This window comes from Salvelinus namaycush, chromosome 29, assembly GCF_016432855.1.
Source record: "Salvelinus namaycush isolate Seneca chromosome 29, SaNama_1.0, whole genome shotgun sequence".
Lineage (NCBI taxonomy): Eukaryota > Metazoa > Chordata > Actinopteri > Salmoniformes > Salmonidae > Salvelinus > Salvelinus namaycush.
In genome coordinates, this window is record NC_052335.1 from 27,596,862 (window position 1) to 27,614,248 (window position 17,387).

General features: G+C 44.4%; 1 protein-coding gene across 1 annotated transcript; it reads left to right on the top strand.

Moving 5' to 3' along the window:
- The first annotated feature begins 3,757 nt into the window (after positions 1-3,757).
- Positions 3,758-4,672, top strand: LOC120024235 (claudin-20-like). The gene has a single exon (XM_038968428.1). The coding sequence runs from the start codon at positions 3,758-3,760 to the stop codon at positions 4,670-4,672; it is 915 nt and encodes a 304-aa protein (XP_038824356.1).
- Positions 4,673-17,387: the final 12,715 nt, after the last annotated feature.

Genomic DNA, 17,387 nt, shown 5'->3' on the forward strand with positions numbered 1-17,387 from the left:
TATACCATTCTAGTGGAGGCCACAGAGCTAGAATAACACTACTCTACTATTCTAGTGGAGGCCACAGAGCTAGAATAACACTACTCTCCTATTCTAGTGGAGGCCACAGAGCTAGAATAACACTATACTATTCTAGTGGAGGCCACAGAGCTAGAATAATACTACTCTACTATTCTAGTGGAGGCCACAGAGCTAGAATAACACTACTCTACTATTCTAGTGGAGGCCACAGAGCTAGAATAACACTACTCTACTATTCTAGTGGAGGCCACAGAGCTAGAATAACACTATACTATTCTAGTGGAGGCCACAGAGCTAGAATAACACTATACTATTCTAGTGGAGGCTACAGAGCTAGAATAACACTACTCTACTATACTAGTGGAGGCCACAGAGGTAGAATAACACTACTCTACTATTCTAGTGGAGGCCACAGAGTTAGAATAACACTACTCTACTATTCTAGTGGAGGCCACAGAGCTAGAATAACACTACTATACTATTCTAGTGGAGGCCACAGAGCTAGAATAACACTACTATACTATTCTAGTCGAGACCAGAGAGCTAGAATAACACTACTATACTATTCTAGTGGAGGCCACAGAGCTAGAATAACAAACACTATACTATTCTAGCGGAGGCCACAGAGCTAGAATAACACTACTCTACTCTTCTTAGAGTTGCATTGGTTCCCATCTCCCTCCTTGACTGCGTTCCAGACTCACTATTCACTTTATAGTGGACTAATTCTGACCAAGGCCCATAGTGCACTATACAGTGAATAAGGGGCCATTTGCGACCCAGCCCTCCTCTCCCCATGCTCCCCTTGCTTCTTAGAGCCAAACATGCACCAAAAACACTACATCACGTACACTGGTGTAGTCCCATGACTCAACAGGCTGGTAAAGGACATCAATCTCAAAGATATTAATTATATCCAGACATCACATACCATTCATATGAGAGATGTTCAGTGATGTTCTGTTAGTAGTTGTTGTATGTTTTCTTGTCCTCAGGGTCACTCTCCCGAAAAAAGTTCATGACCTTATCTGCCTGTGTAGCTTGCTTAGTAAACTCTTGGTAACATAATGGAGGAGAATTGGGAAGAAACTAATTTCAACTGAAATCCAAGTCTTTTTTTCTAGGTCTAAATAACTGTCTAATACTGGGTAATACAATGATGGTGATTAAACTGATTATCTGGTCAGGTCTTAAAGAGATCTTTGTTACTTCCTGATATTACTATTTTGAGTAGTAAAAGTCCATATACTTTTTGTACAAAGCAATAAGGAACACTAGTGTGATAGATGCAGCGTGTAAAATTCACAAGACCGTTTTTCCTTTGAGACTAAAAGTAGACAGGCTCTGTATCAAAGCCCAACTTCTGTGTGCCTGGAAGAAGAAATAACAAATGCATGGAGCACCGCTTATATTAGCCAACCATGTCCTCTCACATCACACACATAGCCTACAATTCTGCAATTTTAATGACTTCAATGTAACTGTCTGTCTGAGGCGGGAAGCCCAAAATTGGTCCTCCATTAAACCCACTCCTGCTGTCACTCCTGCTGTCATTCACTTCCGGATGCTTCTGCTGTTTGGGGCAGTGTATTCTGGGAACTAGTGTGTGTCCCTAATCGCACCCTATTCCCTATATAGTGCACAACTTTTGACCAGGGCCCAAAGTAGTACACTATGTTGGGAATAGGGTGTAATTTGGGACGCAGTGAATGACCTCTTTATGCTGCTGAGTGGAGGTGGGATGCAGAGGAATGGATGGAGGGTTATATACATTGAGCTAAGAGTCTCCTAATGAGGACTACAGCTGTGTAATAATCACAGTGGCATTTTCCCTCCATACTCCCTCCCTCAGAGGGTGGCTAGGTAGGTATAGGCCTGGGAGGGAGCCTGCTGCCTGCCATCGTCTGGGCTGGAAAATATAACGGTAATGGGTTAATAGGAGTAGGCAGACTGGCTAAGGTCAAATGATCTCTTCTCTTCCAGTAATATTTTCCCCTTTTTTCAAATGAATGTAGTCTTTCTCTCCTAAAATGAAGGGTTCGAATGGGGGAGGCAGTTTGGTAGAGTCTGATAGGGCCTGGGGATAGGGTGGGAGTGGGTAGGAAAAATGTATATTTTCTGTTTATCCCTCTGGTAATCGTTCCTGTTGGGGCAGGTCTGCCACTATAGGGTGCTTTCCCTTCTGCTGTCACAGTGTGTGGATATATAGACAGAGGATTACTTCAACGATAGGTTGTGACTGTTGTTGGGATACCAGCGCTGTGTGTGTTCCATCTCTACAAATGGAGGGGGCGGTTCACACAGTCTTATCTGTGTGTTGCAGTCGGCCATACTTCATGCGGCCAATTGAAAGGCGGCACCTTCCTCTCAGCTGCAAGGCTAAAGGATGGGGATGCAGGTCCTCGCCATCTTTCCGTTTATATTGTGCTCTGAGTGACGACGACGAAACACCACAAAAAGCCACCATCGAACGAACACCAATGACAAATCAAACCTCAAAACTCTTGGCTGTCTAAATGATATATTGAACCAATTAAAGGGGACCAACAATATCTTCAACTGCAAATTTCAGTCAGACATTTAAATATGCCGTGATGAAGAATATTGGCTTACTACTGTCTTTTATCATTGCTACTCATTTGCTGAGAGGACATTAGCTCTGTGGCTGTTCATCTGAATCAATGACCTTCATGTTATACTAGTCCAGTTGTTTAACCACTCTCACAGCACATTGCTGCTCAGTTTTGCAGTATTTCTCTGTTCACCACTCAGTTCTCCTTAGTGGTACTGTAGCTCACAGGCAACAAGAATGTGTGGCTGCCATGTCTTTACGGGACACTGAAAATGATGGAATTGTATGTTGTGTTGCTAAGGAGATGGTAGGAGGACAGAGGAGGTGTGAATCGCTGAGCTGCTTAGCCTATTGTTTTGTTAGGTGTTTTTTCCATCTCTTTTGTGCCCAGAAAACATTGAGGAGAGACTGACGCACCACAGCACACTGTCCGAGAAACACAAAAGGTAAGGAGGCTTTTTTTCTCAAAACACTGCAATTACAAACAAACTATTCACTTTAACAATGCATTTATGTTGTCTTTAATGTCAGAATGTCACCACCATAGAAGACAAACTAAAGATTTGGAGAAATTACAAATGATTCTAAAAGACTATTGAAATAGCTTATGCATGCTTCAATGACAAATATTGTAAATTTAGTTTATGTATAAAAGCAGCATTTACCTCATAGCTAAAGTGAAGTGAAGTAGCTGCCTGCTGTAAAAGAGTAACCCACTTTCAGAGGAAGGACACTGCAGCTTTAAATGCACATAATTGAGTCTTTAAATGAACACCACAAAACTCAGTCACACAAAGCCAGGGATGCAGAGTTAAAATGCAGGCAAACAGAAAGCGCACACTCACACACGCTTCCCCCCTAAAAAGAGGGAGAAAAAAAGAGCAGAGCGCAGTTTCCTTTCCCCATCACCAGTCCCTGCCTCATACAGCACCTGCCTCATCCAGCCCCTGCCTCCTCCGTCTGATCGTCACGCTTGCTCGCTCAGTTCAATTCTCATTTCGATTTTTATCACAGCCCACTGAAGCCTGCACTGAGGAATTATCTGCTGTCAGGACCTGAGGCTGCACGGGGCGATAGGGAGAGACGGAGCCAGGGAGCCAGGCTCGGGCCACCACAGGGTGACGGTCCCGCTGTGCCGGAGAGGAGGGGACTCGCAACTCGGCGATGGCGTCCTCCACCATGCAGATCCTCGCCTTCGCCCTGGCGCTGCTGGGCGTCCTGGGCGCCACCGTGGCCACGCTGCTGCCCAACTGGAAGGTGAGTGCCGACGTGGGCTCCAACATCATGACTGCCATCTCCCAGATGCAGGGGCTGTGGATGGACTGCACCTGGTACAGCACCGGCGTGTTCAGCTGCACCTTGAAGTACTCCGTGCTGTCGCTGCCCGCCTACCTGCAGACCGCCAGGACGACAATGGTTCTATCGTGCATGATGGGTTGCCTGGGCCTCTGTCTCGCTGTCCTAGGGCTGAAGTGCACCCGCTGGGGGGGCAGTCACCGGGCAAAGGGGCACGCGGCCATTGCCGCGGGGGGTTGCTTCATCCTGGCTGGCATTCTCTGCCTGGTGCCCGCTTCCTGGTTCACCAACGAGGTCATCACCACCTTCCTGGACTCCAACGTGCCCGAGAGCAGTAAATACGAGCCTGGGGGGGCCGTGTACGTGACCTTTGTCTCTGCCGGCTTCCTGCTTGCCGGTGGGGTCATCTTTTGTTTGTCGTGTCCCGGAAAAAGAGACTACACCTCGACCTCCACCTCTACCACCTTTCCTGACAAACTACTGCAGCAGCAGATAAACCAGGAGCAACTACAGCGCGACCTGATACAGTGTGACCTGATACAGCGCGAGCAACAGCAACGGGAGCAGAAGGACTTTAAACAGCAGACGTCGCCTAATGAGCAGTCGAGCCAGGAGCAGCTACAGTGGGTTGACAAAGGGTCCCAGGGTAAGGTCCAAGCAGCTGACGACATCCAGCAGGAGAAGCCTCTACATGAAGACAAGGGAACGCAGCAGTTCTACTCTCCATCCAGAGTCCCTCCAAAAGACACCCGGGCTGGCTACAGCCTGCAGGACTATGTTTAATATGTTTTATCCCTAAACCCTACTCTTGTTAGTGGGGTGGGGGGAGAATCCTGAGGATATTCTACTGGCTGCCTTGTGAAGGGGAGAGAGTGGAGAAAGAGGGGGAGGAAGGATGGGAGGAGGAGGGAGAGAGTGGAGAAAGAGGGGGAGGAAGGATGGGAGGAGGAGGGAGAGAGTGGAGGGGAGAAAGAGAGGGAGGAGGCTAATGACGTTGACAGCCTTATCGCCACCTCTCATCTGTTCTCTCTCGCTACTGCGAGCACAAGCAGTAAAGGTATTCCCAAACTATTGGAGAAAGACAGCTTGTGGATCCAAATTCCTGGGGCAAATGCCTCCTTGACTGCTGCTGTGGTGGGCGGAAAGACACAATGGTAGGGTAGAGTAGAGGTGCCATAAAAATGCACAAACACAGCGCAAGTACTGTCAAACCTGTGACAAGTTCCTTTAAAAACTGATGCGGAGGCTTTTCCATACCAAAGGTTTCAATGAGAACAAAGTGCTGATGATAACTAGCTGCTAATAATAAGCCATCAGAACGTTTGCATAGTAAGATAGTGTCGATATGTCTGGAAAAAGGAAGGTGTAAAAGCCATTCTTTGCAACCTTTTAGAACCCATTTGCCTTGTGAGACAAAAAATAATCATCAATCATATCCAAAGCTAAACGGACTGATTGATATTGAGTCTTCTTTGCATGCTAATTATCTGTAGCTTGTTAAATAACTCAGTGGAATGCAGAGTAGTTACTGAAACATAGTTACCAAAGCTTGTGCCTAAAAGAATGTGTAGAACTTCAACTGTCTGTAAAGGAGACTTAGAGAAGATTAACAAAGTGAAAAGAGAGTTCAGATTCCCACCAACACCATACACAAACATCCAGTCCATTTTTTCCTGCGAGTTGTGGAGGGGAATAAGGTGCATGGCAGCGCAGGCTGTCAGAGATAATGATCCTCTTTGCTTTCCCATTATCCCCTCGCTACGGCTGGATGCACACTACTCGTTTACTGCACCCCCCCCCCCCCCCCCGCATGCACACACACACACAGATACACACACACACACCCTTGTCCTTCCTCTCCCTCTCTAGCTGCGAGGGTAATAGGGTCTTGTACCCAATCATCTTTACGGCGTGTGTCCGTGTGTCATTGCTGCAGGAGGCACAGCGGTAGGAGTCTGTTCTATGGCCAGAGGTTAGCTGTCACAAGCTGCTGTCCCCTCGTGTTGACGGAGGGTAATAGAGGCTACGTCCCAAATGGCACCTTATTCCCTATTTAGGGCACTTCTTTTGACCAAGGCCCATAGGGCACTACATAGGGCAGGGTTCCACAAAAGCGGTGATTTCATTTGGCTCCCCAAGTTTTCTGAGACAAGAAATATAAATAATTTTCGTAGTTGGAAATAAAGATAATAAAATCATCCGAAAATCAGAAAATAATTCCTTGCAGTCCCACACACTGGGCACAATGGAAAAACAATGTCAGATTTTTGGTTTAGTTGTCATCTAAATGTGTTATCACTGACTTTTCAAATGCAATATAGTATCATTGATGATACAGTGCATTCGGAAAGTATTCAGACCCCTTGACTTTTTCCACATTACAGCCTTATACTAAAATGTATTCAATTATTTTTTCCCTCATCAATCTACACACAATACCCCATAATGACAAAGCAAAAACAGGCTTTTAGACATTTTTGCTAATTTATGTTTACAAAATGGAAAAAAAAGGAAATATCACATTTACATAATTATTCAGACCCTTTACTCGGTACTTTGTTGAAGTACTGAGTAAAGGCAGTGATTACCATTGGCAGTGATTACAGCCCCGAGTCTTCTTGGGTATGACGCTACAAGCTTGGCACACCTTTATTTGGGGAATTTCTCGCATTCTTCTCTGCAGATCCTCTCATGCTCTGTTAGGTTGGATGGGGAGCATTGCTGCACAGCTATTTTCAGGTCTCTCCAGAGATGTTCAATCGGGTTCAAGTCCGGGCTCTGGCTGGGCCACTCAAGGACATTCACAGACTTGTCCCGAAGCCACTCCTGCATTGTCTTAGCTGTGTGCTTAGGGTTGTTGTCCTGTTGCAAGTTAAACCTCTGCCCCAGTCTGAGGTCCTGAGCGCTCTGGAGCAGGTTTTCATCAAGGATCTCTCTGTACTTTGCTCCGTTCATCTTTGCCTTGATCCTGACTAGTCTCCCAGTCCATGTCGCTGAAAAACATAACCATAGCATTATGCTGCCACCACCATGCTTCACCGTAGGGATGGTGCCAGGTTTTCTCCAGATGTGACGCTTAGCATTCAGCCAAAGAGTTCAATCTTGGTTTCATCTGACCAGAGAATCTTGTTTCTCATGGTCAGTTCTTTAGGTGCCTTTTGGCAAACTCCAAGCGGGCTGTTGTGTGCCTTTTACTGAGGAGTGGCTTCCATCTGGCCACTCTACCATAAAGGCCTGATTGGTGGAGTGCTGCAGAGATGGTTGTACTTCTGGAAGGTTCTCCCATCTCTAGAGCTCTGTCAGAGTGACCATCGGGTTCTTGGTCACCTCCCTGACCAACGTCCTTCTCCCCCGATTGCTCAGTTTGGCCGGGCGGCCAGCTCTAGGAAGAGTCTTGGTTGTACCCTTCCCCAGATCTGTGCCTCGACACAATCCTGTCTCGGAAGTCTACGGACAATTCCTTCGACCTCATGGCTTGGTTTTTGCTCTGACATGCACTGTCAAATGTGGGACCTAAGATAGACAGGTGTGTGCCTTTCCAAATCATGTACGATCAATTGAATTTACCACAGGTGGACTCCAATCAAGTTGGAGAAATGTCTCAAGGATGATCAATGGAAATAGGGTCTGAATACATATGTAAATTAGGAATTTTTGTTTATTATTTTTAATAAATTAGCAAACATTTATAAACCCCTGTTTTTGCTTTGTCATTATGGGGTATTGTGTGTAGATTGCTGAGGAATTGTTTTTATTTCATCAATTTTAGAATAAGGCTGTAACGTAACAAAATGTGAAAAAAGTCAAGGGGTCTGAAAACTTTCCGAAGGCACTGTATATGACTTATAAAGTATGGTTACATCTCATTTGCTCTATTAAACCTACCCTTTGGAACGACTTTGCTAGCAACCGTGAATATATGTCGTTATTAAGAGTATATAATAATTTTCACGATAGCACATTGGTAGTAGTCAGTGACAAACATCAAAGCTAAGCATGGCTTGGCTTGGTTAAAACCCAGGATGGGAGACCAAATGAATAGCTGTTGATAGATCAACTGTCCAGTAGGAGGTGCTGCCGAGACTATAGTTTATTTTTTATAAACATTGAAGATCTGATGTTATTTCAAAAGGTACAAATTCAACATATTTTATACAAGGTTTGTCTATGTTGAAAGTTGGTTACAATGAATACATAATCCTGTGGTTGAAAGCTGACATATGGAGTTGTTTTAAGATCGTCATACCATGGATCATTTGGCTATTTTATTATGACTTTTAGGACCCCTTCAGGCAACAATGATTTACTTAGAGTTGAAAATAATGTGCTGAGTAGAACATAGAACATTGATCTCGGGCATGAGTAGGTCTAGATGGCAGGGCTGCTCTTGTTTTGGAAAAGAGACATTGTGGCTACCTTTCTCCAGCGATTTCAGATTTGCAAAAAAATGTGTTGTGTGTTTGCCTCACATGTCAGCACATACAGTTGAAGTTGGAAGTTTACATACACTTAGCTTGGAGTCATTAAAACTTGTTTTTCAACCACTCCACAAATTTATTGTTAACAAACTATAGTTTTAGCAAGTCGGTTAGGACATCTACTTTGTGCATGACAAGTAATTTTTCCAACAATTGTTTCCTGACAGATTATTTCACTTATAATTCACTGTATCCCAATTCCAGTGGGTCAGAAGTTTACATACACTAAGTTGATTGTGCCTTTAAACAGCTTGGAAAATTCCAGAAAATTATGTCATGGCTTTAGAAGCTTCTGATAGGCTAATTGACATAATTTGAGTCAATTGGAGGTGTACTTGTGGATGTATTTCAAGGCCTACCTTCAAACTCAGTGTCTCTTTGCTTGAGGGGGACAAAGATTGTACTTTTTGGAGAAATGGGTCTTCCAAATGGACAATGACCCCAAGCATACTTCCAAAGTTGTGGAAAAATGGCTTAAGGACAACAAAGTCAAGGTATTGGAGTGGCCATCACAAAACCCTGACCTCAATCCCATAAAATATGTGTGGGCAGAACTGAAAAAGCGTGTGTGAGCAAGGAGGCCTATAAACCTGACTCAGTTATACCAGCTCTGTCAGGAGGAATGGGCCAAAATTCACCCAACTTATTGTGGGAAGCTTGTGGAAGGCTACCCGAAACGTTTGACCCAAGTTAAACACTTTGAAGGCAATGCTACCAAATACTAATTGAGTGTATGTAAACTTTTGACCCACTGGGAATGTGATGAAAGAAATAAAAGCTGAAATAAATCATTCTCTGTACTATTATTCTGACATTTCACATTCTTAAAATAAAGTGGTGATCGTAACTGACCTAAGACAGGGAATTTTTACTCGGATTAAATGTCAGGAATTGTGAAAAACTGAGTTTAAATGTATTTGGCTAAGGTGTATGTAAACTTCCGACTTCAACGGTATTATGCTCAGTTTTTTCTTACTTGTATGGTAGATAACAAAAATAACTACAAGGGCTCCACTGGGAAAAGGTGAAATCATTTGAGTGTTTATTTTCACAAAGTTCACAAAGACTTTCCCAAACAATGTTCATAAATTTGGTTCTGCCTGTGATCAGAGGAAAGTCTAAGTACAGTTGATGTCTCAGAGAACCAAGACTTTACTGTGCTCTCCTATCGATGTTCATGTTTTCAACATGGAATACTATTATCTAGATTCTAGAATAAGGTTAAAAAGAAATGTACTTGATAATGCTTATGCTTCGCATTTTAAAAGAGGTCATGTACACTTGTTGATAAAATATGGTTTATATATTTTTTTGGTCTTTGAGAATGGTTTGTTTTATTATGATTCAGGACATAACTTTATTAATGAGTGAATTTACTGTGGATATCAGGTTCTCATTAAAATGCATGTTTCCACGTGATTGTCAATCCACAAGTCAGTTCAACTTGAGTATGTTTTTGATTGTTAATTGCTCAAAAAGGATTTGTTAAGCTGTCAACAAATGTTTTTGTTCAGCTGTCAACTTGTTCCATAATGGATGTCAGATCGAGAGTGTTGCTTACTACAATGAAGATAAATGGAACATGCATAACTGCAACAAAACATCATGATTGCAATATTCTATACTCTTTGAAAAAAGATTCCAAAAGGCTGGTTTGGCTGTCCCTATAGGAGTGCCCTTTTTGGTTCTAGGTAAAACCCTTTTTGTTTCCAGGTAGAACCATTTTAGCTTCCATGTAGAACCCTCCGTGGAAAGAGTTCTACATGGATCCCAAAAAGGTTCTACTTGGAGCCAAAAGGTTTCTACCTGGAACCAATGGGGACAACCGAATATCCCTTTTAGGGAGATAGCACCGTTTTTTCCCCAAGAGTGTAGTCTGCCTCTCTCTCTCTCTCAAAACAATGGATGTGTAAAGGGACTTAGTGTGCACAATCCTGTCTTCAGTCCACAAGTGGCAACAAAGCAAACGCCTGTTACTGTGCAAAACAACTAAAGTTGTTGCTTTTTCTCTATAAAAGAATGTAAATATATCTGTAAGTGAAAATACTGAAACATTTCTTTTTATTTCATTTTAAATAATGCATTCTTTTGACATTTGATAACATGATAAAAGGATGTGATCTAAATTAAAACATCTATTTCCCTCTTCTTTCCTAGTGGCTTTAATAGCTTGACTCTCCCAGTTTCCCCGATCAGAAAACATGCACATAATCAGATTCTGTAAAACTTGATCTTCCCTCCCGTTAATGCTGCTCTTTGTTGTCTGTCCGTGCTCTGACTTCCAACACCTCCAGATAATATGAGGATTGTCAGGCGGTAGGCTCTGCTGGGACTGGGAGTCAGGCTTGTCCAAGCCAAAATCTACATACTCTTACAGTGGGTTCAATCAGGCATCAAATTAGCCCAATGCACACACAGCTGAGCACTGTGAGACACACACACACACACACACACACACACACACACACACACACACACACACACACACTGTGTTTATGTTCATTGTCTTGCTGGGTGCAATTCCACTCTAATTAATCAAATGACCCTCATTTTGTGCCACAAGAGTACATTTAGTCCCCCCCTCCCAGACACATCTCTTCAGTGGCTTTAGTCCCCCCCCCCCCTCCCCCAGATACATCTCTTCAGTGGCTTTAGCCCCCCCCCCTCCCCCAGATACATCTCTTCAGTGGCTTTAGCCCCCCCCCCCTCCCCCAGATACATCTCTTCAGTGGCTTTAGCCCCCCCCCCTCCCCCAGATACATCTCTTCAGTGGCTTTAGCCCCCCCCCCCCCCCCCCTCCCCCAGATACATCTCTTCAGTGGCTTTAGTCCCCCCCCTCCCCCAGATACATCTCTTCAGTGGCTTTAGTCCCCCCCTCCCCCAGATACATCTCTTCAGTGGCTTTAGTCCCCCCCTCCCCCAGATACATCTCTTCAGTGGCTTTAGTCCCCCCCCTCCCCCAGATACATCTCTTCAGTGGCTTTAGTCCCCCCCTCCCCCAGATACATCTCTTCAGTGGCTTTAGCCCCCCCCCCTCTCAGATACATCTCGTCAGTGGCTTTAGTCCCCCCCCTCCCCCAGATACATCTCTTCAGTGGCTTTAGCCCCCCCCCCTCCCCTCCCCTCCCCCAGATACATCTCTTCAGTCGCCTTAGTCCCCCCCTCCCCCAGATACATCTCTTCAGTGGCTTTAGCCCCCCCCCCTCCCCCAGATACATCTCTTCAGTGGCTTTAGTCCCCCCTATCACTTACTCTCAATACGTAGGGGAAACTAAATGAGTATTATAGCTGTCTTTGGTATTAATAGGCTACATTACTAGTACTGTAATTGGTTTGTAATAGTTGTTTGCACAAAAATCTCTCAATCCATAGGATACACACCAAGCACATCCACAAAAGTAAACGGATGATTACGCCTTTGAGAAGACATTACCTGTTCATTATTCTGGATGAATTACATCACCTTTACCAAGAAGGCATGAAAAACAAACAACGGTCATCAACTGTTTTAGTGCATGGAAGTGAATGTCCCAATGGAAATGTTCTTCACAGTGAACAGAATTGGGGTAATGGACCGCAACCACCACACCTCTACAGTGTCAAGAGAATTATCTGTGAGGGCTGATGTTCCCATGGAAATAGAATTCTAGTTCTGTGGATGTTCCACTGTGACAGAAAACAACAATACTGACTTACTATGCAGTGCCCATGCATGCAATGTATCAAAGAAGCAGTAAAAAAGCACATCCTCAATCTTTTTTTTTTTTTTAGATGTTCTTTCTGTCTACACTGTCTGTATTTCATTTTCAAGGGAGTGCATATAAACTGCATAGCATTTTAGTTTATAGTTTTACTTACAGTAGCACTGTGGTATATTGACATTCTGCTCACCCTTAAGGCATTACATGGAAATGTAACTTAGTGAGTTCTTGTTCCTAAGCATTTGGTATCTTTAATGACCCCAACTAAAAATGGAGGAATTAAGGGAAGAAAAAACATGGTTGAGTCAGCCAATTCTATCAGCTTCAATTTGAAATTCACCTATTCAGTAACAGAAAATGTTGTCTTTATAGCCCTATTTACACCACTACATAAATACGAAGTTTGTATGTCTCTTTTGTTTCGGTTCTTTATGAAGATATTTAATTAAGGGACTTTGATTTTGTGGGGCTATTTGAATCTTGGATTCTTGCTCACCAAGAAGTTTTACAATTCAGCAATAACATTTTCAATGCCATCTTGACTAGGGGGTTTAATTTGGGGATTCAATTCATAGGGAACAACTAAGAGGTATAATAAATACTATTCCAGTTCATCCAACCTGGCTACAGCAAAACATAAAAGACTTGGTGGGAAGTTTTTCTCCTGCCAGCAGCCAACCATTTTCTTATAATTGCATGACACTATTACTGTTCTTTCCTCAGTGTGTGGCCTTGGTCTACTGCCACTGAGGCTCAAAGCCTTTACATGGAATTGTCTGTGTTCTTCAGATCTCCTTTTTCCTCGCAGCTTCTCTGTCATTCTCTGAGCAGTCCTGGGCTTGAATCTAAAACAAAATTGAGACATGAGTGTACTTGACTGCGTGCACTTCCTGCACACACAATGACTGCAGGTCCAAATACAACATTTGAATATGATAAATGTAACTGTTATTATCCATGTGTGTTCAGTGAATATAAAGCCATTTCACGTTTACATTTTGTGATTTCTTTACCTTTTAAAACACATTTTATTTCTACCATCAAAGAATCTCTGCAACATTTTCTACCAGTAGGCATACACAGAAGCTGGTGTACGTGCAGCAGAATAATACATTGTAATTGCTTGTAGAGACATTTCAGGTGTACATTTGGCAGGTTGGGGACATGCTATAGTTAGCTACATATGTTAGATGGGTAACTGAGGCTAGCATGTTGGTGCTTCAATCAGAAAAATCAATCAGATCTCCTAATTACAGAAAATCCTGAAAATAATGACAAAGTGGCCACTGTCTTTGATATTAGATTGGGTTTGAAAGCCGATGTTAAGTTAGCGACCTGTAAATAAATGCATCTGTGGAAGCACCAAACATGTTTAATAACTAACCATTGTTCTATCCAGTGGTTCTGTGACACCACCGTGTTCGCGGAAGTTGTGTTACCTGTGTAAAGCGTAAATCACTAGGACGTGATAGTTCGGCATGCGAATGTGACCACCATCCGCCCGAAAACGTACCTCCCACAATTCCCAACCAACTCGTCTCCCGGTACACATCCTCTATTCATTTCAATGTGTTGATAGTTAGAGAAATTGCTTGAGCTGTGCGAGAATTCGAAAAGTATGAAAGCCAATGGTCCAATATTCTAGAACAGTGGTTCCCAACCTTTTTCGTTTAGTGTACCACCAACTGAATTTTGCTCTGCCTAGAGTAACCCAGAAGTACCCCCTCATGTGCATTTTACTAGTAACTATGAGTCTTCTCATGAGTCTTCTCAAGTACCCTCTGTTGATAGGCCAAGTACCCCCAGGGGTCCTAGTACCCCTGGTTGGGAACCATTGTTCTAGAAGACTGCTGTGTTCTAACTGTGGCTGGATGTAGGCATAAACTTTTTGTCTCGATGAGGTTGGTATCCAATAAATGTTGCATTACCGCCACCAACAGGACTGGAGTATAGCTCCCTTATACTTTGCATGGAATAAAAAAATAAAAAATACCCAACCATCTAACCCTACACTCATTAAAAACCCACCACCCTATTCCACTATTTAAACCTATCTAGTCCTACCTCAGGCCAACAGACTGAAATGACGGGACACCACTGAACATACCCTGTAACTCTTCTGACATCAAATCTCCTACACCCAAATACTTCTCTGCAGCTTTCCCCCACAACCTCTATTTTCTTTGACTTACAATACATTACTAAAAGTATGTGGACACCTGCTCATCGAACATCTCATTCCAAAATCATGGGCATTAATATGGAGTTGGTCCCCCTTTGCTGCTATGTCAGCCTCCACTCTTCTGGGAAGGTTTTCCACTAGATGTTGGAACATTGCTGTGGGGACTTGCTACCATTCAGCCACAAGAGCATTTGTGAGGTCATGCACTGATGTTGGGCGATATGGCCTGGCTCGCAGTCAGCATTCCAATTCATCCCGAAGTTGTTCGATGGGGTTGAGGTCAGGGCTCTGTGCAGACCAGTCAAGTTCTTCCACACCGATCTCAACAAACCATATTGATATTCAATTGGTAGTGATATTCAATTGGTAGTTACAGTGTTGTCCCATCACTGCTACTCCCGTACAGACTCGGGAGAGGCGAAGGTCGAGAGCCATATGTATTCCGAAACACGACCCCGCCAAGCCGCACTGCTTCTTGGCACACTGCTCGCTTAACCCGGAAGCCAGCTGCACCAATGTGTCAGAGGAAACACCGTATAGCTGGCGACCGAAGTCAGCGCGCATGCGACAAGCCGCCACAAGGAGTCGCTAGAGCGCGATGGGACAAGAACCCTCCCCTAACCGGGTCCCCCAGTCGCAGCCGGCTCCGACACAGCCCGGGATCGAACCTGGATATGTAGTGACGCCTCTAGCACTGCAAAGCAGTGCCTTAGACCGCTGCGCCACTCGGGAGGCCCTGACGAACCATTTCTGTATGGGTCTTGCTTTGTGCACAGGGTCATTGTGATGCTGAAACAGGAAAGGGCCTTCCCCAAACTGTTGGAAGCACAGAATTGTCTAGAATGTCATTGTATGCTGTAGCGTTAAGATTTCCCTTCACTGGAACTAAGGGGCCTAGCCCAAACCGTGAAAAACAGCCCCAGACCATTATTCCTCCTCCACCAAACTTTACAGTTGGCACTATGCATTCAGGCAGGTAGCATTCTCCTGGCATCTGCCAAACCCAGATTTGTCCATCGGACTGCCAGAAGCGTGATTCATCACTCCAGAGAACGCGTGTCCACTGCTCCAGAGTCCAATGGCAGTGAGCTTTACACTACTCCAGCCAAAGCTTGGCAATGCGCATGGTAATCTTAGGCTTGTGTGTGGCTGCTCGGCCATGGAAACCCATTTCATGAAGCTCCTGACGAACAGTTATTGTGCTGACGTTCCTTCAAGAGACAGTTTGGTACTTGGTAGTGAGTGTTGCAGCCGAGGACAGACAATTTTTACACGCAAATGGCTTCAGCACTCGCCGGTCCTGTTCTGAGAGCTTGTGTGGCCTACCACTTTGTGGCTGAGCCGTTGTTGATCCTAGAAGTTTCCACTTCATAATAACAGCACTTACAGTTGACCGGGGAAGCTGTAGCAAGGCAGGAATGCAGCATCCTATTACAGTGTCATATTGAAAGTCACAGCTCTTCAGTAAGGCCATTCTACTGCCAATATGTCTATGGAGATTGCATGGCTGTGTGCTCGATTGTATATGTAACAGTATAACTTTAGTCCGTCTCCTCGCCCCGACCCGGGCGCGAACCAGGGACCCTCTGCACACATCAACAACAGTCACCCACGAAGCATCGTTACCCATCGCTCCACAAAAGCGTGCACCACCGCTAACTAGCTAGCCATTTCACATCGGTTACACTCACCCCCCTTTCAACCTCCTCCTTTTCCGCAGCAACCAGTGATCCGGGTCAACAGCATCAATGTAACAGTATAACTTTACTCCGTCCCCTCGCCCGACCCGGGCGCGAACCAGGGACCCTCTGCACACATCAACAACAGTCAACCACGAAGCATCGTTACCCATCGCTCCACAAAAGCCGCTGCCCTTGCAAAGCAAGGGGAACCACTACTTCAAGGTCTCAGAGCAAGTGACGTCACCGATTGAAAGGCTATTAGCGCGCACCACCGCTAACTAGCTAGCCATTTCACATCGGTTACATATACACCTGCCAGCAACGGGTGTGGCTGAAATAGCCGAGTCCACTGATTTGAAGGGGTGTCCACATACTTTTGTATATATAGTGTACATCCCATCCCTGCAGTACAGTTGATAACCATTGCTATGAACGCTAAAAAGCCAATCTTACTGAAGCATATACACTCGTTGGCCTAGCCCTCTTTCTTCACTGCCTCAGCATAGGACAACCTCTGCTCTACTCTAACCCTGGTAATCTCAACATGCCTCTCTCTGACATTTCTGGTCCCCAGCCCCATGGGCACCCACCCCTACAATGAACACTTCTTTCCCCAATGGTACACAGTCATTTATCTCCTGCCCTTCTGCCCACTTTCCAGAATTAGGAACCTCACTCCTAAACACTGCTCCCACATGCCCATAAGCTTTACACCTGTAACAACGGAATGTATTTGGCACAAACTCGTACTGGTTAACTGAAATATCCTATCATCACTTTGTCGAGCAAAGACCCAACATCAAAAGAACAGACAATGACTCTTCTGTTTCACCACTCACGCCACCCTGTACGCCTCACACCATCCTGTACGCGTCGCACCAAATGAAAAGCATCACAAACACCGGGAATCTTCCCCTTCAGTTGGTCCACTTTCAAATTTACCGCTACCCCAGTAATCACTCCTTTCAATGTCACCCTTTTCTTGAGAGCAAAACAAGACACATATCTTGTCCCAATTCGTTTGGCGCAAAGCACCTGCTCCACCACCAGCAGAAACACTAACAATTATCACAAGGCCACTTCTGGTTCATTTCACCGATTCCATAGCACCCAACTCCTTTTTCACCCACCTTGAAACCACAAATGGATCAGCCAAAAGGCAGGGGTCACTCCTACCATCACCGACTCATCTTTATAATAATAAGTGTTAAAACGGTGGCAGAAACATTATGTACAAAATAAGTTACAAATAACGCAAAAAAACACACAACAGGAATTGGTTAGGACACCGTAAAACGGCAGGTATCTCCTCCGGTGCCATTCTTTCCATTAATCAAATGCCCACTCGGACTAGTAACATAGATCCCCCTTTGTTTTTACAATGCTGCTACTCGCTGTCTATTATATATGCATAGTCACTTTACCCCTACCTACATGTACAAATTACCTAATTAA